The sequence below is a fragment of the Pseudophryne corroboree genome, chromosome 1 (assembly GCF_028390025.1).
Source record: "Pseudophryne corroboree isolate aPseCor3 chromosome 1, aPseCor3.hap2, whole genome shotgun sequence".
Taxonomy (NCBI): Eukaryota; Metazoa; Chordata; class Amphibia; order Anura; family Myobatrachidae; genus Pseudophryne; species Pseudophryne corroboree.
In genome coordinates, this window is record NC_086444.1 from 1,244,850,046 (window position 1) to 1,244,875,042 (window position 24,997).

General features: G+C 51.5%; 1 protein-coding gene across 7 annotated transcripts in view; it reads right to left on the reverse strand.

Moving 5' to 3' along the window:
- RTKN (rhotekin) overlaps positions 1–24,997 on the reverse strand; it is a 286,830-nt gene that overhangs the window by 64,775 nt on the left and 197,058 nt on the right. For all 7 annotated transcript variants that reach the window (XM_063925607.1, XM_063925598.1, XM_063925617.1 and 4 more), the window contains 2 exons: positions 8,955–9,016; positions 144–197 (listed from right to left, as the gene is read on the reverse strand). In XM_063925607.1, the coding sequence (XP_063781677.1) occupies positions 144–197; positions 8,955–9,016 (116 nt within the window). The remainder of the gene's footprint in view (positions 1–143; positions 198–8,954; positions 9,017–24,997) is intronic.

The following is a 24,997-nucleotide window of genomic DNA, read 5'->3' on the forward strand; positions in this document are numbered from 1 at the left end:
GTGCCATTCCTGCCTGGTAAGGGCCATCTATAAGAGCAATTGTGCTGGGTGGCTTAGTGTGCAGGGTAAATATGTGGTCCAGGTATGAGGGTCCCATGTTCCAATAAGATAAGGACAGAATGAGCCAAGTGGGACAATCTCACCTCCTCTGTTCTTGAAGTATTCACTGTCCTTCCACATGAGGGGGATTCTGAGATCTGAAAGAGAAAGGAAGACGTCACACCTCACACATCCGCTCTAGGTTACGTGTCCCCTCTATGTCACGCGTCCCCTCTGCATCACGCGTCCCCTCTACATCACACGTCCCTTCTACGTCACACGTCCCCTCTACGTCACACGTCCCCTCTACGTCACGCGTCCCCTCTACGTCACGCGTCCCCTCTATGTCACACGTCCCCTCTATGTCACACGTCCCCTCTACGTCACACATCCCCTGTACGTCACGCGTCCCCTCTACGTCACGCGTCCCCTCTACGTCACAAGTCCCCTCTACGTCACACATCCCATCTACGTCACGCGTCCCCTCTGTGTCACACGTCCCCTCTACGTCACACGTCCCCTCTACGTCACACGTCCCCTCTACGTCACACATCCTCTCTATGTCACACGTCCCTTCTATGTCACACATCCCCTCTACGTCACACATCCCCTCTGCATCACACGTCCCCTCTACGTCACACGTCTCCTCCACGTCACACGTCCCCTCTATGTCACACGTCCCCTCTACGTCACACATCCCCTCTATGTCACACGTCCCTTCTATGTCACACGTTCCCTCTGCATCACACGTCCCCTCTATGTCACACATCCCCTCTACGTCACACATCCCCTCTACGTCACACGTCCCCTCTATGTCACACGTCCCCTCTATATCACACATCCCCTCTACGTCACACATCCCCTCTACGTCACACATCCCTTCTACGTCACACATCCCCTCTACATCACACATCCCCTCTACGTCACACATCCCTTCTACGTCACACGTCCCCTCTACATCACACATCCCCTCTACGTCACACGTCCCCTCTACGTCACACATCCCCTCTACATCACACGTCCCTTCTATGTCACACGTCCCCTCTACGTCACACATCCCCTCTACGTCACACATCCCCTCTACGTCACATGTCCCTTCTATGTCACACATCCCCTCTACGTCACACATCCCCTCTACGTCACACATCCCCTCTACATCACACGTCCCTTCTATGTCACACATCCCCTCTACGTCACACGTCCCTTCTATGTCACACATCCCCTCTACGTCACACATCCCCTCTACGTCACACGTCCCCTCTACGTCACACATCCCCTCTACATCACACGTCCCTTCTATGTCACACATCCCCTCTACGTCACGTCCCTTCTATGTCACATATCCCCTCTACGTCACACATCCCCTCTACGTCACACGTCCCCTCTACGTCACACGTCCCCTCTACATCACACGTCCCTTATATGTCACACATCACCTATGCGTCACACGTCCCTTCTATGTCACACATCCCCTCTACGTCACACGTCCCTTCTATGTCACACATCCCCTCTACGTCACACATCCTCTCTACATCACACGTCCCCTCTATGTCACACATCCCCTCTACATTCCCTCTACATCACACGTCCCCTCTACGTCACACATCCCCTCTACATCATATGTCCCTTCTATGTCACACATCCCCTATGCGTCACACGTCCCTTCTATGTCACACATCCCCTCTACGTCACACATCCTCTCTACATCACACGTCCCCTCTATGTCACACATCCCCTCTACATTCCCTCTACATCACACGTCCCCTCTACGTCACACATCCCCTCTACATCATATGTCCCTTCTATGTCACACATCCCCTATGCGTCACACGTCCCTTCTATGTCACACATCCCCTCTACGTCACACGTCCCTTCTATGTCACACATCCCCTCTACGTCACACATCCCCTCTACGTCACACGTCCCCTCTATGTCACACATTCCCTCTACGTCACACATCCCCTTTACATCACACGTCCACTCTACGTCACACATCCCCTCTACATCACATGTCCCCTCTATATCACACATCCCCTCTACGTCACACATCTCCTCTGTGTCACACATCCCCTCTACGTCACACGTCCCCTTTATATCACACCCCCTCTACGTCACACGTCCCCTCTACGTCACACATCCCCTCTACGTCACACATCCCCCCTACGTCACACGTCCCCTCTACGTCACACGTCTCTTCTACGTCACGTGTCCCCTCTACGTCACGCGTCCCCTCTACGTTACACGTCCCCTCTATGTCACACGTCCGCTTTCATGTCCAAAAAATTATCCTCCGCAGAGACGAATGACGTTGGTAACAGAGAATTGTTAGCTGTCAGGTGGGCTTTTGAGGAATGGAGGCACTGGTGTGAGGGAGCAAAGCATACCGTCACTGTGTTTACGGACCAAAAGAAGTTACAGTACATTGAGTCAGCTAAACGGCTTAATTCCCGGCAGGCTCGCTGGGCATTGTTCTTTACTCGGTTCAATTTAATCATCACCTACAGGCCCGGTTCTAAGAACACAAAGCCGATGCCCTGTCACGCTGTTTTCTTCCTGCTCCTGATAACCATTCTCCTGCCACTCCTATTATTCCAGCATCCTCTATCCGGACTAGCCTCATACACACAATTAGTTCAGATTCAGCAGTAATACTCCCATTGGCCGTCTCTTTGTTCCAGAGTTCCTAAGTTGCGGTGTCCTTGCCGAGTTTCACGATAACAAAGTTGCTGGCCATCCTGGTGTTGCTAAAACGTTGGAGTTACTCTCTCGCTCGGTGTGGTGGCCTAATCTTTCCAAGGATGTTAGGGAGTTTGTTCTCTCTTGTCAAGATTGTGCTAGGCACAAGGTGTCCCGGTCTCTGCCCGTTGGGCAGCTCCTGCCTCTTGCCATCCTAGTCAGGCCATGGTCACACGTTTCCATGGATTTCGTGGTGGATCTTCCACTCTCTTCTGGTTTTCAGGTGTTCTGGGTGGTGGTGGATCGATTTAACAAGATGACCCATTTCATTGCTTTACCCCGATTGCCGTCCGCTCAGGTTTTGGTAGTCTTGTTCCTTCGCCATATTTTCAGGCTCCATGGATTACCTGTTGATATTGTCTCAGACCGGGGACCGCAGTTTATTGCCCGTTTTTGGAAGCTCTTTTGCGCCTCGTTAAACATAAGACTTAGTCCCAATTATCCATCTTCTTCCCTGGCCTTGACTTCCCGCCTCAGAATTATTTGGAAAAAGGTGCACCTTGCTCTTAAGAAAGCTGCTTTCTGGAAGAAATTTTTTTCAGACAGTTTCCGACGTCCATGCACCTTTAAGGTGGGAGACAAGGTGTGGTTGTCAACCCGTAACATCAAACTCTGACAACCATCGGCTAAGTTGGGACCCAGATTCATCGGGCCATTTGTTATTATCAAACAGGTCAATCCGGTTGCCTTTCGGCTACAATTGCCTAAATCTCTTAAGATTTCTAACACCTTTCATTGTTCTTTGCTCAAGCCATTTGTTTTTTCCAGAAAATTCCCTTGGAGAATTATCGAGGGTAGACCTCCTGTGAATGTTCAGGGCCAACAGGAACTCCTGGTGGAAAAGGTTTTGGATTCTGAGTTTTCCCGTGGTCAGCTCTGCTTTTTGGACCATTGGAAAAGGGTATGGCCCACAGGAGAGATCTTGGGTCCGGGACAAGGATTTGCATGCTCCTAAGCTAAAAAAAGCCTTTTTTCGGGAATTTCCTCATAAACCCGGGTTTAGGGGTTCCTTAACCCCTCCTCAATGAGGGGTACTGTCAGCAGTGCTGGGTGTAGTAGGATGCGCCAGCTCCCGGCCGTTGCTAGGCAACGGGGCCGGCACATCCCATCCGCCGCTGACCGTCCATCTCTGGTTGGTTGCCTAGCACTTCAGTCCCGGCTGTTACTAAGCAGCCAGGATGCTGCGCGCTGCGCGCCTGTTAGCAGCTGGGACTAATTAGGTCTGGGGGGCTGGTCTGCTGGCTCTCCTGTGATAGGTCAGCAGGTCCTTTTTATGGGAGCCAGAATTATGCAGCCTCGCCAGTGTGTTCCTGCTTCTAGCTTGTCTGCTCCAGCTTCCGAGGTCCAGTTCCCAGAGTCCGGTCTGAGGGATCATTTCCTGCTGTCCTCCGAGTCTGCCTTCCAGTGGAGTGGTCTGGTGTCCGAAGCCTCTGGGTTCTGGTCATTTCCTGCGCGCACCCCCCGTGGTGTCGTGAGTAGCGGCTCTGCCGCACTTTAAGCTGAAGCCATGCTCTCGTTATCTGTTTTTAGTTGTGGCATTTTTGCGGAGGCTTCCGCATAGCTGTCCTCGCCTTATTACGATGGGGTTCATATTTGGATAGTTGGAGGCATCACTTTGGTTTGCTGTTGTTCCTGGCAGGCGCGCCGCACCTAAACTACTTTGTTATTTTCTGTATCCTTCTTCTTTAGTGTCTAGTCGTTTTTAGTTTTCCCTGTGTTCTCTCCTGCCTCGGTTAACGCCTGGTCACCTAGTAAGACCGGGGGGCATCGGAGTCTGGGCGGACCTAATTCGCCCATTCAAACACGACTGCCATGGGCACAAGAAACCATAGTCTTGCAGGTGTTAATCAACCACAGGGAAGAACAACGGAATGAGGGATTTCGTTAGGTGTTGCTGCGTACCCCAGTTCTGTCGCAGCTTCATGCATCTGTACTCGGAACTCTTCTGCTGCCACCCTATCTCCTGGGTTCCAAGTACATAGAACATAACAGCGGACACACAGGCTTCTGTTCCATCCCACCGCAGACACACAGGCCTCTGTTCTATCCCACCGCAGACACACAGGCCTCTGTTCTATCCCACCGCAGACACACAGACCGCTGTTCTATCCCACCACAAACACACAGACCGCTGTTCTATCCCACCACAAACACACAGACCGCTGTTCCATCCCACCACAAACACACAGACCGCTGTTCCATCTCACCACAAACACACAGACCGCTGTTCCATCCCACCACAAACACACAGACCGCTGTTCCATCCCACCACAAACACACAGACCGCTGTTCTATCCCACCACAGACACACAGACCGCTGTTCCGTCCCACCGCAGACACACAGACCTCTGTTCCATCCCACCGCAAACACACAGACCTCTGTTCCATCCCACCGCAGACACACACACCTATGTTCCATCCCACCACAGACACACAGACCTCTGTTCCGTCCCACCGCAGACACACAGACCACTGTTCCATCCCACCGCAAACACACAGGCCGCTGTTCTATCCCACCGCAGACACACAGGCCACTGTTTTATCCCACCGCAGAAACACAGGCTGCTGTTCCGTCCCACCGCAGACACACAGGCCGCTGTTCCATCTCACCGCAGACACACAGACCTCTGTTCCATCCTATCACAGACACACAGATCACTGTTCCATCCCACCACAGACACACAGGCCGCTGTTCCATTCCACCAGACACACAGACCTCTGTTCCATTCCACCACATACACACAGACCTCTGTTCCATCCCACCACAGACACAGAGACCGCTGTTCCATCCCACCGCAGACACACAGACCTCTGTTCCATCCCACCGCAGACACACAGACCTCTGTTCCATCCCACCACAGACACAGAGACCGCTGTTCCATCCCACCGCAGACACACAGACCTCTGTTCCATCCCACCGCAGACACACAGACCGCTGTTCCATCACACCACAAACACACAGACCGCTGTTCCATCACACCACAGACACACAGACCTCTGTTCCATCCCACTACAGACACACAGACCTCTGTTCCATCCCACCACAGACACAGAGACCGCTGTTCCATCCCACCGCAGACACACAGACCTCTGTTCCATCCCACCGCAGACACACAGACCGCTGTTCCATCACACCACAAACACACAGACCGCTGTTCCATCACACCACAGACACACAGACCTCTGTTCCATCCCACTACAGACACACAGACCTCTGTTCCATCACACCACAGACACACAGACCGCTGTTCCATCACACCACAGACACACAGACCTCTGTTCCATCGCACTACAGACACACAGACCTCTGTTCCATCCCACTACAGACACACAGACCGCTGTTCCATCCCACTACAGACACACAGACCGCTGTTCCATCCCACCACAGACACACAGACCTCTGTTCCATCCCACCACAGACACACAGACCTCTGTTCCATCCCACCACAGACACACAGACCCCTGTTCCATCCCACTACAGACACACAGACCTCTGTTCCATCCCACCACAGACACACAGACCTCTGTTCCATCCCACCACAGACACACAGACCTCTGTTCCATCCCACTACAGACACACAGACCTCTGTTCCATCCCACCGCAGACACACAGACCGCTGTTCCATCACACCACAAACACACAGACCGCTGTTCCATCACACCACAGACACACAGTCCTCTGTTCCATCCCACCGCAGACACACAGACCACTGTTCCATCCCACCGCAGACACACAGACCTCTGTTCCATCACACCACAGACACACAGACCTCTGTTCCATCCCACTACAGACACACAGACCTCTGTTCCATCACACCACAGACACACAGACCGCTGTTCCATCACACCACAGACACACAGACCTCTGTTCCATCCCACTACAGACACACAGACCTCTGTTCCATCCCACCACAGACACACAGACCGCTGTTCCATCCCACTACAGACACACAGACCGCTGTTCCATCCCACCACAGACACACAGACCTCTGTTCCATCCCACCACAGACACACAGACCTCTGTTCCATCCCACCACAGACACACAGACCGCTGTTCCATCCCACCGCAGACACACAGACCTCTGTTCCATCCCACTACAGACACACAGACCTCTGTTCCATCCCACCACAGACACACAGACCTCTGTTCCATCCCACCACAGACACACAGACCTCTGTTCCATCCCACCGCAGACACACAGACCTCTGTTCCATCCCACTACAGACACACAGACCGCTGTTCCATCACACCACAGACACACAGATCGCTGTTCCATCACACCACAGACACACAGACCTCTGTTCCATCCCACCACAGACACACAGACCGCTGTTCTATCCCACCACAGACACACAGACCGCTGTTCCATCCCACTACAGACACACAGACCGCTGTTCCATCCCACCACAGACACAGAGACCGCTGTTCCATCCCACCACAGACACACAGACCTCTGTTCCATCCCACCACAGACACACAGACCTCTGTTCCATCCCACCGCAGACACACAGACCTCTGTTCCATCCCACTACAGACACACAGACCTCTGTTCCATCCCACCGCAGACACACAGACCTCTGTTCCATCCCACTACAGACACACAGACCGCTGTTCCATCCCACCACAGACACACAGACCTCTGTTCCATCACACCACAGACACACAGACCGCTGTTCCATCCCACCACAGACACACAGACCTCTGTTCCATCCCACCGCAGACACACAGACCTCTGTTCCATCCCACCACAGACACACAGACCTCTGTTCCATCCCACTACAGACACACAGACCTCTGTTCCATCCCACCACAGACACACAGACCGCTGTTCCATCCCACTACAGACACACAGACCTCTGTTCCATCCCACTACAGACACACAGACCGCTGTTCCATCCCACCGCAGACACACAGACCTCTGTTCCATCCCGCCGCAGACACACAGACCTCTGTTCCATCCCACCACAGACACACAGACCTCTGTTCCATCCCACTACAGACACACAGACCTCTGTTCCATCCCACCACAGACACACAGACCGCTGTTCCATCCCACTACAGACACACAGACCGCTGTTCCATCCCACTACAGACACACAGACCTCTGTTCCATCCCACTACAGACACACAGACCGCTGTTCCATCCCACTACAGACACACAGATCTCTGTTCCATCCCACTACAGACACACAGACCTCTGTTCCATCCCACTACAGACACACAGACCTCTGTTCCATCCCACCACAGACACACAGACCTCTGTTCCATCCCACTACAGACACACAGACCTCTGTTCCATCCCACCACAGACACACAGACCGCTGTTCCATCCCACTACAGACACACAGACCTCTGTTCCATCCCACTACAGACACACAGACCGCTGTTCCATCCCACTACAGACACACAGACCTCTGTTCCATCCCACTACAGACACACAGACCTCTGTTCCATCCCACCACAGACACACAGACCTCTGTTCCATCCCACCAAAGACACACAGACCTCTGTTCCATCCCACCACAGACACACAGACCTCTGTTCCATCCTACCACAGACACACAGACCTCTGTTCCATCCCACCACAGACACACAGACCTCTGTTCCATCCCACTACAGACACACAGACCTCTGTTCCATCCCACTACAGACGGGTTCACTACGGCTGGCCGGCGGTCGGGCTCCCGGCGACCAGCATACCGGCGCCGGGAGCCCGACCGCCGGCTTACCGACAGTGTGGCGAGCGCAAATGAGCCCCTTGCGGGCTCGCTGCGCTCGCCACGCTACGGGCACGGTGGCGCTACGCGCGCCACACTATTTTATTCTCCCTCTATGGGGGTCGTGGACCCCCACGAGGGAAAATAAGTGTCGGTATGCCGGCTGTCGGGCTCCCGGCGCCGGTATACTGAGCGCCGGGAGCCCGACCGCCGGTATACAGAAGACCACCCCTACAGACACACAGACCTCTGTTCTATCCCACTACAGACACACAGACCTCTGTTCCATCCCACTACAGACACACAGACCGCTGTTCCATCCCACCACAGACACACAGACCGCTGTTCCATCCCGCCGCAGACAGGCCGCTGTTCCATCTCACCACAGACACACAGACCGCTGTTCTATCCCACCGCAGACACACAGACCCCAGAACCTCCTTCCATGGTCCATTTAGTACCTGAGATAGAGAGCTTTCCTTTGCATGGGAGACGTTCATCTATAGAGCCTCCATCTGACGGCCTGGAAACACATGAAACAGTCAGGTTACATCTGTCCTGTAAGTAACTTTGTTATATACACCTGAGAAAAGATAAGTGTTATGTGACTGCTGTGAGGAACTGCTGGACAGCAGACCTGTTTTAGTTGGAAAGCTCAGTGGCACAAATAAATGAATCTTAGCTAACCACCAGGAATCCACCATCAGCGTAATTAGAAATTAGTGACCCCCATAGCATCATATGGAAGGGGCCATCAATGCTTCTACAGAGAGACATCTTTCTCCACAGCGGCAGTGGCGTAACTACTGCCCCCGCAGCCCTCGCGGTGGCTTGGGGGCGAGGGGCTGCGGGGGCGCCACTGATTTAGCACAGATTGACATGCGGACGAGCGTCCGCATGTCAATCTGCTCCTACTAACCCTCCCTGCCGTGTTGGAGGGACACGGAGGGCACAGCGCGTGCCTCTCCTGTGTCCCTCCTGCATCATCTCCGGCGGCCGCCGGTCTAATAGAAGAAGTGCCGGTTCGTGAGCCAATCAGAGCTCATGAACGGCACTTCGTTTATTAGACCCGCGGCCGCCGGAGATGATGCAGGAGGGACACAGGAGAGGCACGCGCTGTGCCCTCCGTGTCCCTCCAACACAAACCAGCGGGGGAGCAGCGGCGGCGGGGGAGGGGGCATATCTGGCACTGGGGGGGAATATCTGGCACTGGGGGCATATGTGGCACTGGGGGTTGGGGGAATCTGGCACTGGGAGCATATCTGGCACTGGGGGGGGGGAATATCTGGCACTGGGGGCATATGTGGCACTGGGGGGGGGATATCTGGCACTGGGGGCATATGTGGCACTGAGGGGGAATATCTGGCACTGGGGGCATATGTGGCACTGGGGGTTGGGGGAATCTGGCACTGGGAGCATATCTGGCACTGGGGGGGGAATATCTGGCACTGGGGGCATATGTGGCACTGGGGGGGGGATATCTGGCACTGGGGGCATATGTGGCACTGAGGGGGAATATCTGGCACTGGGGGCTTATGTGGCACTGGGGGGGTATATGTGTACCTGGCACATGGGGGGGGGGCTATATTGTGCACTGGGGTCATGTGAGTACCTGGCACCGTGGGGTAATATCTGGCACTGGGGACATATGTGGCACTGGGAGCACAGCCCTAGCAACAAGCACTACCCCCTAGCAACGAGCATGACACCCAGTGCATGAAACCCCTGGCAACGAGCATGACACCCAGTGCATGAAACACCTGGAAACGAGCATGACACCCAGTGCATGATACCCCTGGCAACGAGCATGACACCCTGAGCATGAAAACCCCTGGCAACGAGCAGGTAATTTAAAAGTAATTAGAAGCCTTACTGTAGGACTTAATGTGTAATGGGCATTACGGTGTGTGGCATAATGTATCACGGACATTGCGGTGTGTGTCATAATGTGTCACAGGCATTACGGTGTGTGGCATACTATATCACGGGCATTGTGGTATGTGGTATAATGTCTCAGGGTCATTGCAGTGTGGCATAATGTATAACGGGCATTGCGGTGTGTAGCATAGGGTATAACGGGCATTGCGGTATGTGTCAGGCATTACGGTGTGTTGTATACTATATCACGGGCATTGTGGTATGTGGTATAATGTATCAGGGGCATTGCAGTGTGTAGCATAATGTATAACGGGCATTGCGATTCCTGTCATAATGTGTCAGGCATTACGGTGTGTTGTATACTATATCACGGGCATTGTGGTATGTGGTATAATGTATCAGGGGCATTGCAGTGTGTAGCATAATGTATAACGGGCATTGCGATTCCTGTCATAATGTGTCGGGGGCATTACGGTGTGTGGCATAATGTGTCGGGGGCATTATGGTGTGTGCATATTGTGTCATGTGCATTATTGTGTGTGGCATAATGTCTAAGGGCCATTGCAGTATGTGGCATAATGTATACTGGGCATTACTATAAGGAGGAAAAATTACAAATAATGTAAGGGGCATGAATCAGGATTATTTTTCTTTCCAGTGGTGGCTAACGTCTGGGCGTGCAGGTTGGAAAACTGGGGTATAACGTAGTCTTTTCCTGCAATGCCATGCCCCTTTATGTGAAGCCACGCCCATCCCAACGAAGCCACACACCCTATTTTGCGGCGCGCGCCTTCGACGCGCGCACATTTATCCCTTTAATAGTGCCAATTATGAGGGATGAGGGGGGGGGGGGGGGCGCCGAAGAATTTTTTGGCTTGGGGGAGAAAAATTTCTAGTTACGCCACTGCACAGCGGATCTTCATTTCATGTTCCATCCTTCAAGCACACCCTTTCCTCTCTCCCTCACTCTTAAGTAAACCTCTCTTGACCACTCCTCACCTCCTTCCCCACCTCCCACTCTCTCCTAGACTTAGTTCTATATAAATTCTGGTCTTTTCATGCCACCTTATATTGCTGTCACCAAAGTCACCAATGACCTTTTCATGGCCAAATCAAAAAGACCACTTACTGTCTGTGTCCTTCAAGGTTTTGTCTTTGGCCCCCTACACGTATTCCCTCTTTGCCGGGTCTCACTCCCGCTGTCCTCCTTTGTCACCTCCTGTGTTTCAGCCATCTTCTTCTGGGCGGCACAATACATCCTGGCACACAAACTCATATTGTATGCCCCAGCCAAGGCCCCCCTACTCACTCCGTCTTTCTGTTTGTTATCAATGACTTCCATTCCCCAAGTCCAAAGTCTTTCTTCCTTTTTCTTCTAACATACACTCCCTTTCTCAAGCCTTCTGTTCACCCCTACACAACATTTCTACAATCAGGCTCTTCCTCACCCTGGCAGCTACTAAAACTTGCATTCATGCCCTTATTATTTCCCACCCGATTACTGTAACTTGCTCCTCTCTGGCCTTCCTGTCACTCTCTAGCTCTTCTGCTCCTCTTTGCAAGTCACTCCACTTACTACCTCTTTCACTCAACATTACACTCATTCTCCGCACTCTACCTCTGCTGCTCCTCTTTGACAAACACTTGGAGGATCCCTGCACCACTAAACATTATATTCAAACTCCTTTCTTTCATTACAGAACTCTTAGCCTATCTGCTCCTTCCTACATATCCAGCCTTATTTGTTCCCTACATCTCCAGTCTCAAAGCCTGATTGATGCTCTTTATGGCCCCAGCCTCCTTTCCTCAGTGCTCCTTCCTACATCTCCTGCCTCATTTTCTCCCCATCCTCCCAATTATCCCACCAATACCCCCACCACACATTTTTCACCACTCCTCCCTACATCTCCAGCCACATTTCTCCTACACCCCCTACCTAAATCTCCAACCTCATTTCCTCACTGCTCCTCTCTACATCCCCAGCCTCATCTCCTCACTGCTCCTCCCTACATCTCCAGCCTCATTTCCTCACCAATCCTCCCTACATTTCCAGACTCATTTCTCATTGCTCCTCTCTACATATCTAGCTTCACTTTCTCCTACACTCCCTCCCAACATCTCGTTTCATTTCCTCACTAATCCTTTCTACATCTACACCTCATTTCCTCACCGCTCCTCCCTGCATCTCCAGCCTCATCTACTCACTGCTCCTCCCTACATCTCCAGCCTCATTTCCTCACCAATCCTCCCTACATTTCCAGACTCATTTCTCATTGCTCCTCTCTACATATCTAGCTTCACTTTCTCCTACACTCCCTCCCAACATCTCGTTTCATTTCCTCACTAATCCTTTCTACATCTACACCTCATTTCCTCACCGCTCCTCCCTACATCTCCAGCCTCATTTCCTCACTGCTCCTCCCTACATATCCAGCCTAATTTCCTCACTGCTCCTCCCTACATCTCCAGCCTTATCTCCTCACCACTCCTCCCTACATCTCCAGGCTCATTTCCTCACTGCTCCTCCCTACATCTCCAGCCTCATTTCCTAACTGCTCCTCCCTACATCTCCAGCCTCATTACCTCACTGCTCCTCCCTACATCTCCAGCATCATTTCCTAACTGCTCTTCCCTACATCTCCAGTCTCATCTCCTCACCACTCCTCCCTACATCTCCAGCCACATTTCTCCTACACCCCCTACCTAAATCTCCAACCTCATTTCCTCATTGCTCCTCTCTACATCCCCAGCCTCATCTCCTCACTGCTCCTCCCTACATCTCCAGTCTCATCTCCTCACCACTCCTCCCTACATCTCCAGCCACATTTCTCCTACACCCCCTACCTAAATCTCCAACCTCATTTCCTCATTGCTCCTCTCTACATCCCCAGCCTCATCTCCTCACTGCTCCTCCCTACATCTCCAGCCTCATTTCCTCACCAATCCTCCCTACATTTCCAGACTCATTTCTCATTGCTCCTCTCTACATATCTAGCTTCACTTTCTCCTACACTCCCTCCCAACATCTCGTTTCATTTCCTCACTAATCCTTTCTACATCTACACCTCATTTCCTCACCGCTCCTCCCTACATCTCCAGCCTCATCTCCTCACTGCTCCTCCCTACATCTCCAGCCTCATTTCCTCACTTCTCCTCCCTACATATCCAGCCTAATTTCCTCACTGCTCCTCCCTACATCTCCAGCCTTATCTCCTCACCACTCCTCCCTACATCTCCAGGCTCATTTCCTCACTGCTCCTCCCTACATCTCCAGCCTCATTTCCTAACTGCTCCTCCCTACATCTCCAGCCTCATTACCTCACTGCTCCTCCCTACATCTCCAGCATCATTTCCTAACTGCTCTTCCCTACATCTCCAGTCTCATCTCCTCACCACTCCTCCCTACATCTCCAGCCACATTTCTCCTACACCCCCTACCTAAATCTCCAACCTCATTTCCTCATTGCTCCTCTCTACATCCCCAGCCTCATCTCCTCACTGCTCCTCCCTACATCTCCAGCCTCATTACCTCACTGCTCCTCCCTACATCTCCAGCATCATTTCCTAACTGCTCCTCCCTACATCTCCAGTCTCATCTCCTCACCACTCCTCCCTACATCTCCAGGCTCATTTCCTAACTGCTCTTCCCTACATGTCCAGTCTCATCTCCTCACCACTCCTCCCTACATCTCCAGCCATATTTCTCCTACACCCCCTACCTAAATCTCCAACCTCATTTCCTCACTGCTCCTCTCTACATCTCCAGCCTCATCTCCTCACTGCTCCTCCCTACATCTCCAGCCTCATTTCCTAACTGCTCCTCCCTACATCTCCAGTCTCATCTCCTCACCACTCCTCCCTACATCTCCAGCCACATTTCTCCTACACCCCCTACCTAAATCTCCAACCTCATTTCCTCATTGCTCCTCTCTACATCCCCAGCCTCATCTCCTCACTGCTCCTCCCTACATCTCCAGTCTCATCTCCTCACCACTCCTCCCTACATCTCCAGCCACATTTCTCCTACACCCCCTACCTAAATCTCCAACCTCATTTCCTCATTGCTCCTCTCTACATCCCCAGCCTCATCTCCTCACTGCTCCTCCCTACATCTCCAGCCTCATTACCTCACTGCTCCTCCCTACATCTCCAGCATCATTTCCTAACTGCTCCTCCCTACATCTCCAGTCTCATCTCCTCACCACTCCTCCCTACATCTCCAGTCTCATCTCCTCACCACTCCTCCCTACATCTCCAGCCACATTTCTCCTACACCCTCTACCTAAATCTCCAACCTCATTTCCTCATTGCTCCTCTCTACATCCCCAGCCTCATCTCCTCACTGCTCCTCCCTACATCTCCAGCCTCATTACCTCACTGCTCCTCCCTACATCTCCAGCATCATTTCCTAACTGCTCCTCCCTACATCTCCAGTCTCATCTCCTCACCACTCCTCCCTACATCTCCAGTCTCATCTCCTCACCACTCCTCCCTACATCTCCAGCCATATTTCTCCTACACCCCCTACCTAAATCTCCAACCTCATTTCCTCACTGCTCCTCTCTACATCTCCAGCCTCATCTCCTCACTGCTCCTCCCTACATCTCCAGCCTCATTTCCTAACTGCTCCTCCCTACATCTCCAGCCTCATTACCTCACTGCTCCTCCCTACATCTCCAGCATCATTTCCTAACTGCTCCTCCCTACATCTCCAGTCTCATCTCCTCACCACTCCTCCCTACATCTCCAGCCATATTTCTCCTACACCCCCTACCTAAATCTCCAACCTCATTTCCTCACTGCTCCTCTCTACATCTCCAGCCTCATCTCCTCACTGCTCCTCCCTACATCTCAGGCCTCATTTCCTCACCAATCCTCCCTACATTTCCAGACTCATTTCTCATTGCTCCTCTCTACATATCCAGCTTTATTTTCTCCTACACTCCCTCCCAACATCTCGTTTCATTGCCTCACTGATCCTTTCTACATCTACACCTCATTTCCTCACCGCTCCTCCCTACATTTCCAGCCTCATTTCCTCACTGCTCCTCCCTACATATCCAGCCTAATTTCCTCACTGCTCCTCCCTACATCTCCAGCCTCATCTCCTCACCACTCCTCCCTACATCTCCAGGCTCATTTCCTCACTGCTCCTTCCTACATCTCCAGCCTCATCTCCTCACCACTCCTCCCTACATCTCCAGCCTCATTTCCTCACTTCTCCTCCCTACATATCCAGCCTAATTTCCTCACTGCTCCTCCCTACATCTCCAGGCTCATTTCCTCACTTCTCCTCCCTACATATCCAGCCTAATTTCCTCACTTCTCCTCCCTACATCTCCAGGCTCATTTCCTCACTGCTCCTCCCTACATCTCCAGCCTCATTTTCTCACTGTTCCTTTCTACATCTCCAGTCTCATTACCTCATGTTATGAGCCACGACAGTGGCTCATTCCTGTCTTGCATTTTGATTATGTATTTTATGTTATTCTTCTGTTTCTGTTCCCCTTGGCTTTTATGGGGTGTCCGGAGTTTCACCCTTAAGGAGAGGGTACTGTTATGAACCACAAGCAGTGGTTCATTCCTGTTACTTTCTGTTCACGTATTTTGTATTATAGTTCTGTTTACATGCCAGGATTTCCCCTGTACCTGTTTAGAAGACTCTTGTTAGCCGCCGATGGTGAGTCGGTGTAATTGCAGCCTGTTTCTATGTGTTTAGCCTCACCTGTCTGATAGTTGATCATTATGTGGTGAGTCTCTGTACTACAATTTGGCTCTTGTCTGTGTTAGATTCACCTGCAGGTGTTTGTGCAATTACCTTGTGTCTGGCTTCCAGCCATCCTGATTGGGGCGTGTTCCCTTATTACCTAGCTAGCTCTGCAGTTCTGAGCTGGTGATAGACGTTTGTAAAAGATACCTGTATGTTCCTGGTTGGTTTCATGTCCAATATTGTATCGGTGTCCAGGTCTTGTTTGATAGTGGAATCCTGCATACTCAGTTCTGGCAGAATCTGGAGTTTACTACTGTCCACCTGCATTCCTACCTTCAGTGAGAACCTGTCAGCTTCTGGCGAACTGCTTCCTGCCCTGGAGCGTTCCTGTCCTGGAATCCTGTAGTTTGCCTATCCTGATCCAGTAATCCTGTGTCTTGGTGTCCACTGGTCTGTAGTCGGAATTCTGTCGGTCCTCCGGTCCAGAGAGCCAGTGTCTGCAGCTTTGGGGGTTCTTGTCCATCTGCCAGTATTCATACCGGTTTCGTGAGTAGCGGCTCTGCCGCTTCCCTCTGCCTAGGCCGCAGCGTCTTGTTATATTTGTTTTGGAGTTTCTGCAGAGGGTTCTGCGTTGGCTGTCCTCACCAGTATACGACAGTCTCGTGTAGGCGTGTGGACAGCATTGCCTTTGTTGTTGTTAGTCTTGGTGGCTGAGCCACACATACTTTCATTTAGTTCAGTGGCGCCCCTAACTTTGTATTTCTGTCTTTAGTTAGAGGTTCCCCTTGTTCTCGCCCCGTCTCAGTTTACGCCTTGTCTCCAATTAAGAGCGGGGGGCATCGGAGTTGGGCAGACATAATCCGCCCTTCAAATGCGGCTGCCGTGGGCCCAAGCAAACATAGTCTCGCAGGCGTAGACTGACCACGCGGGTGAGACAACGGAGTCAGGGGTTCTGTAGGGGTTGCTGCTGAACTCCGTTCCTAGCCGCAGCATTACGTTCCTGTACTTGGGGCTCATCCGTCCAGTTTCAGGAGTACCAAGTACAGTGAACGTAACATTATCACCAGCAATACAACAAAAAATAAACAAAGCTAAATAGTAGTTTTTTCTTTTTGGTCCAGTACGGTGTTTAGAATCCAGTCCGGTGTTTAGAATCCAGTCCGGTGTTTAGAATCCAGTGTGGTGTTTAGAATCCAGTCCAGTGTTTAGAATCCAGTCCGGTGTTTAGAATCCAGTCCAGTGTTCAGAATCCAGTCCAGTGTTTAGAATCCAGTCCAGTGTTCAGAATCCAGTCCAGAGTTCAGAATCCAGCCCAGTCTTGTCTTGTCTAGTTCAGAATCCAGCCAAGTCTTGTCTAGTTCAGAATCCAGCCCTGTCTTGTCTTGTCTAGTTTGAAATCCTGCTGTGCCTACTATGCAAGCCCTGCAGGCGTCTCTCTCAGCCCTGAACTCTGCTTTCAGTGCTTTGAAATCTGAGCGGCTGGAAGTTTTGCAGCAATCCTTAAAGCAACTGCAAAACCTTCTGACCAAAATTTTGCTTATCCTGCCTGAATTTGTTGAGAGTTCATCTATTGTGACAAGAGAATCCTCAGGTTTGGTTGGAGAGAAAAGGTTTAAAAGTTTTCTGCGGCCCAGGCTCTCAGAAGAGGAGCGTCTGCGTCGCAGAAACTTAAATTTATGCCTATATTGTGGGGGTTTAGGCAACTATCTGCAGACCTGTGAGTTGCGCAAGCCAAAATGTGGCGACAAGTCCTGCCCTCTGGCCAAGTTGAGTCAGGATACAAGACCTACTCCTGTCTCTACTGTGGCAGAGGTACTTGTCATGAAACCTACACCAAAAAGCACTCTGTCCTATAATTGGGGTCCTTGGGCTAGGGAGCCCCATTATAGATTCAGGAACCAAAGGAGAATGTTTCTCTCATCTCTTGACTTTCCTGTTGAATCAGAGTTGCAAACCTCGGTAGTGGGAGTGGTGCCCGATGCTCAGGGTCCTGGAGTGGTGCCCGATGCTCAGGGTCCTGGAGTGGTGCCCGATGCTCAGGGGCTAGGAGCGGTGTCCGATGCTCAGGGCCTAGGAGCGGTGTCCGATGCTCAGGGCCTAGGAGCGGTGCCCGATGCTCAGGGCCTAGGAGTGGTGCCCGATGCTCAGGGCCTAGGAGCGGTGCCCGATGCTCAGGGCCTAGAAGCAGTACCCGATGCTCAGGGCCTAGGAGCGGTGCCCGATACTCAGGGTCGAAGAGGGGCATCGAATATTATAGCTCTGGTGTCAATCCCAGAAGGGGTCTTAGAAGCTATTACCCCAGGTAGGGATTTTAAAGGCGCAGCCCCAGAGAAGGGTCTAGAGGTCGCTTCCCCAGGAATGGACTCAAGGGGCATAGCTTTAGTGGAGGTTCTGAAGGTCATAACTTCAGCAAAAGTCCCGGAGGTCATAATCCCGGGAGAAGTCTCGATAATTATCGACTCAGAAAGGGAGCCCGACGGTCCGGTCCCAGAGAGGGAGCCCGACGGTCCGGTCCCAGAGAGGGAGCCCGACGGTCCGGTCCCAGAGAGGGAGCCCGACGGTCCGGTCCCAGAGAGGGAGCCCGACAGTCCGGTCCCAGAGAGGGAGCCCGTGGTACTGACCCCAGCGGGGTTCCAGAAGGCCACTGCCCCAGCAGGGTTCCCGAAGGCCACTGCCCCAGGTGGGGTTCAGAAAGTCACTGCCCCTGGTGGGGTATAGAAGGCCACAGCCTCGAGTAAGGTCGGTAGCGACCTGGTACCAGCAATGCACTCCAGTCAGTCAGATGGGAATGAAGTGGATCCCGACTCTTTTGATATCTCTACATCTGTTGTTTTCGATGGGGAGTTAGTCCAATTTATTGCGCTAACCAAACACTACTACACCATTATGCTGTCTAGACCATTTTTGGGCATCACTTCAGAGAACCTTGTGCTCCATCTGATATATTCCTTTAGAGGGGAGCCTTTGAAATGGGCGTCCAGCTTGATGGAAGCTGAAGATCCCATTCTTCAGGATGTCCGGGCATTCAGTGATGCAGTTGTTGAAAAATATGGTCCCAAAGAAATTGGTTCAGGTTCCTCTAAGTCACCCGTCTTATCTGCTGAGAGTCCACCAAATACTGTAAACTCGGCACAAAAATCTCAGCCTATTGCTTTGACTGCAGGATGTGCTTTTCTATCTTCTTCTAGCAGTACTTCTAAAAGTTCTGCTCTCAAGGTTAAAAAAAACAATCTCTGGATTGGGGATGCAGTCAAGATGCTGCCGGCCGGAATCCCGGCGGTCGAAATACTGACGCCGGAATCCCGACCGCCACAATCCCGACCGCCACAATCCCGACATATTCTCCCTCCACGGGTGTCCACGACACCCATAGAGGGAGAATATAATAGTGTGCCGAGCGTAGCGAGGCACCGTGCCCGCAGCGTGGCGAGCGAAGCGAGCCTGCAAGGGGCTGCGTTCCACTCGCCACCCCTGACGGGATTGTGTGGTCGGGATTCTGGCGTCGGTATTTCGACCGCCGGGATTCCGGCCGGCGGCATTTAGTGCTGATCCCCTGGATTGAACCCAGCCTTGCTGGAAGTTACCATCAGTTCTGACAAGGGCCCTCATTCCGAGTTGTTCGCTCGCTAGCTGCTTTTAGCAGCATTGCACACGCTAAGCTGTCGCCTACTGGGAGTGAATCTTAGATTTGCAGAATTGTGAACGAAAGATTAGCAGAATTGCGAATAGAATAGCGATTAGAAATTTCTTTGCAGTTTCCGAGTAGCTCGAGACTTACTCTGCCACTGCGATCAGTTCAGTCCTTTTCGTTCCTGGTTTGACATCACAAACACACCCGGCGTTCGCACAGACACTCCCCCGTTTCTCTAGCCACTCCCGCATTTTTCCCAGAAACGCCAGCATTTTTTCACACACACCCATAAAACGGCCAGTTTCCGCCCAGAAACACCCACTTCCTGTCAATCACACTCCGATCACCAGAACGATGAAAAATCTTCGTAAAGCCGTCAGTAAAATACCAAACTTTTGTGCTAATTTACTTGGCGCAGGTGCACTGCGAACATTGCGCATGCGCAGTTTGCGACTTATCGCACCGATGCGAAGAAAAAGAACGAGCGAACAACTCGGAATGAGGGCCAATGTTTGGGGAATTACCTTGGTCAGACCCCAAGAACCATGTAAAAAAAGAAGAAGAAAAATAAATAATTGCTGACTCTTGCCTTGTTAAAAAAAAAAAAAAAATCCTGTCTTGTGTTCAGTGGCCACCTTCAAGGGGGAAAGCACTGTTACAAGCTGTTGCCACAGCTTGTTTCTGTTGTCTTGCCTGTTAGACCAGTGAGTCAGTTTTTTTTATGTATCCCTTGTTTTGGAAAACCTGAATTTTGGGGTCCATTGACCCCTCCTCAAGGAGGGGGGGTACTGTTATGAGCCACGACAGTCTTGCATTTTGAATATGTATTTTATGTTATTCTTCTGTTTCTGTTCCCCTTGGCTTTTATGGGGTGTCCGGAGTTTCACCCTTAAGGAGGGGGTACTGTTATGAACCACAAGCAGTGGTTCATTCCTGTTTACTTTCTGTTTATGAAATTTGTATTATAGTTCTGTTTACATGCCAGTATTTCCCCTGTACCTGTTTAGAAGACTCTTGTTGGCCGCCGGTGGTGAGTCGGTGTAATTGCAGCCTGTTTCTATGTGTTTAGCCTCACCTGTCTGATAGTTGATCATTATATGGTGAGTCTCTGTACTACAATCTAGCTCTTGTCTGTGTTAGATTCACCTGTAGGTGTTTGTGCAATTACCTTGTGTCTGGCTTACAGCCATCCTGATTGTGGCGTGTTCCCTTATTACCTAGCTAGCTCTGCAGTTCTGAGCTGGTGATAGACGTTTGTAAAAGATACCTGTATGTTCCTGGTTGGTTTCATGTCCAATATTGTATCGGTGTCCAGGTCTTGTTTGATAGTGGAATCCTGCATACTCAGTTCTGGCAGAATCTGGAGTTTACTACTGTCCACCTGCATTCCTACCTTCAGTGAGAACCTGTCAGCTTCTGGTGAACTGCTTCCTGCCCTGGAGAGTTCCTGTCCTGGAATCCTGTAGTTTGCCTATCCTGATCCAGTAATCCTGTGTCTTGGTGTCCACTGGTCTGTAGTCGGAATTCTGTCGGTCCTCCGGTCCAGAGAGCCAGTGTCTGCAGCTTTGGGGGTTCTTGTCCATCTGCCAGTATTCATACCGGTTTCGTGAGAAGCGGCTCTGCCGCATCCCTCGGCCTAGGCCGCAGCGTCTTGTTATATTTGTTTTGGAGTTTCTGCAGAGGGTTCTGCGTTGGCTGTCCTCGCCAGTATACGACAGTCTCGTGTAGGCGTGTGGACAGCATTGCCTTTGTTGTTGTTAGTCTTGGCGGCTGAGCGGCACATACTTTCATTTAGTTCAGTAGCGCCCCTAACTTTGTATTTCTGTCTTTAGTTAGAGGTTCCCCTTGTTCTCGCCCCGTCTCAGTTTACGCCTTGTCTCCAATTAAGACCGGGTGGCATCAAAGTTGGGCAGACATAATCCGCCCTTCAAACGCGGCTGCCGTTGGCCCAAGCAAACATAGTCTCACAGGCGTAGACTGACCACGCGGGTGAGACAATGGAATCAGGGGTTCTGTAGGGGTTGCTGCTGAACTCCGTTCCTAGCCGCAGCATTACATTTCTATACTCCTGAAACTGGGCTTATCCGCCCAGTTTCAGGAGTACCAAGTACAGTGAACGTAACACCTCACTGCTGCTCCCTACATCTCCAGCCTCATTTCCTCACTGCTCCTCCCTACATCTCCAGATTCATTTCCTCACCTCTCCTCCCTACATCTCCAGCCTCATTTCCTCACTGTTCCTCACTACATATCCAGCCTCATTTCCTCACTGCTCCTCTCTACATCCCCAGCCTCATCTCCTCACTGCTCCTTCCTACATCTCCAGCTTCATTTCCTCACTGCTCCTCCCTACATCTCCAGATTCATTTCCTCACCTCTCCTCCCTACATCTCCAGCCTCATTTCCTCACTGTTCCTCCCTACATCTCCAGCCTCATTTCCTCACTGTTCCTCCCTACATCTCCAGCCTCATTTCCTCACTGCTCCTCCCTACATCTCCAGATTCATTTCCTCACCTCTCCTCCCTACATCTCCAGCCTCATTTCCTCACTGTTCCTCACTACATATCCAGCCTCATTTCCTCACTGCTCCTCTCTACATCCCCAGCCTCATCTCCTCACAGCTCCTTCCTACATCTCCAGCTTCATTTCCTCACTGCTCCTCCCTACATCTCCAGATTCATTTCCTCACCTCTCCTCCCTACATCTCCAGCCTCATTTCCTCACTGTTCCTCCCTACATCTCCAGCCTCATTTCCTCACTGTTCCTCCCTACATCTCCAGCCTCATTTCCTCACTGCTCCTCTCTACATCCCCAGCCTCATCTCCTCACTGCTCCTTCCTACATCTCCAGCTTCATTTCCTCACTGTTCCTCCCTACATCTCCAGTCTCATTTCCTAACTGATCCTTTCTACATCTCCAGCCTCATTTCCTCACTGCTCCTCCCTACATCTCCAGCCTCATTTCTTCACTGCTCATCCCTACATCCCCAGACTAATTTCCTCACTGCTCCTCCCTACATCTCCAGCCTCATTTCCTTACTGTTCCTCCCTACATCTCTAGCCTCATTTCCTCACTGTTACTTTCTACATCTCCAGCCTCATTTACTTACTGCTCCTCCCTACATCTCCAGCCTCATTTCCTCACTGCTCCTCCCTACATCTCCAGCCTCATTTCCTCACTGTTCCTCCCTACATCTCCAGCCTCATTTCTTCACCGTTCCTTTCTACATCTCCAGACTAATTTCCTCACCGCTCCTCCCTACATCTCCAGCCTCATTTCCTCACTGTTCCTCCCTACATCTCCTGGCTCATTTCTTTACTGCTCCTCCCTACATCTCCAGCCTCATTTCCTCACCGTTCCTTTCTACATCTCCAGCCTCATTTCCTCACTGCTCCTCTCTACATCCCCAGCCTCATCTCCTCACTGCTCCTTCCTACATCTCCAGCTTAATTTCCTCACTGTTCCTCTCTACATCTCCAGCCTAATTTCCTCACTGCTCCCTCCTACATCTCCAGCCTCATTTCTTTACTGCTCCTACCTACATCTCCAGCCTCATTTCCTCACCGTTCCTTTCTACATCTCCAGACTCATTTCCTCACCGCTCCTCCCTACATCTTCAGCCTAATTCTTTACTGCTCCTCCCTACATCTCCAGCCTCATTTCCTTACTGTTCCTCCCTACATCTCCAGCTTCATTTCCTCACTGCTCCTCTCTACATCCCCAGCCTAATCTCCTCACTGTTCCTCCCTACATCTCCAGCTTCATTTCCTCACTGCTCCTCTCTACATCCCCAGCCTCATCTCCTCACTGCTCCTTCCTACATCTCCAGCTTCATTTCCTCACTGTTCCTCTCTACATCTCCAGCCTAATTTCCTCACTGCTCCCTCCTACATCTCCAGCCTCATTTCCTCGCCGTTCCTTTCTACATCTCCAGACTCATTTCCTCACCGCTCCTCCCTACATCTTCAGCCTAATTCTTTACTGCTCCTCCCTACATCTCCAGCCTCATTTCCTTACTGTTCCTCCCTACATCTCCAGCTTCATTTCCTCACTGCTCCTCTCTACATCCCCAGCCTCATCTCCTCACTGCTCCTTCCTACATCTCCAGCTTCATTTCCTCACTGTTCCTCTCTACATCTCCAGCCTAATTTCCTCACTGCTCCCTCCTACATCTCCAGCCTCATTTCTTTACTGCTCCTACCTACATCTCCAGCCTCATTTCCTCACCGTTCCTTTCTACATCTCCAGACTCATTTCCTCACCGCTCCTCCCTACATCTTCAGCCTAATTCTTTACTGCTCCTCCCTACATCTCCAGCCTCATTTCCTTACTGTTCCTCCCTACATCTCCAGCCTCATTTCCTCACTGCTCCTCTCTACATTCCCAGCCTCATCTCCTCACTGCTCCTTCCTACATCTCCAGCTTCATTTCCTCACTGTTCCTCTCTACATCTCCAGCCTAATTTCCTCACTGCTCCCTCCTACATCTCCAGCCTCATTTCTTTACTGCTCCTACCTACATCTCCAGCCTCATTTCCTCACCGTTCCTTTCTACATCTCCAGACTCATTTCCTCACCGCTCCTCCCTACATCTTCAGCCTAATTCTTTACTGCTCCTCCCGACATCTCCAGCCTCATTTCCTTACTGTTCCTCCCTACATCTCCAGCCTCATTTCCTCACTGCTCCTCTCTACATTCCCAGCCTAATTTCCTCACTGCTCCCTCCTACATCTCCAGCCTCATTTCGTCGTTGCTCCTCTCTACATCTCCAGACTCATTTCCTTGTTGCTCCTCCCTATATCTCCAGCCTCATTTCCTCGTTGCTCCTCTCTACATCCCCAGCCTCATTTCCTCGTTGCTCCTCTCTACATCTCCAGCCTCATTTCCTCATTGCTCCTCTCTACATCCCCAGCCTCATTTCCTCGTTGCTCCTCTCTACATCTCCAGTCTCATTTCCTCACTGCTCCTCCCTATATCTTCAGACCCATTTCCTATCCAGTCTTCCCTACATCTCCAAGCTCATAAACTCACCTCTCCTCACTACATCACCAGCTTCAACTCCTTACCGCTCCTCCCTACATCTCCAGCCTCACTCCTTCACCACCCCTCCCTGTATCGCTAGACACATTTCCTCATTGCTCCTTTCTACATCTCCAGCCTAACTTCCACATAGCTTCAATCCACAACTGCAGCCTCATTTCTTTACCACTCTTCTCTACATCTCTAGCCTCATAACCTCACCATTCCTCCTCACATCTCCAGTTTCATTACCTCTCTGCTTCTCC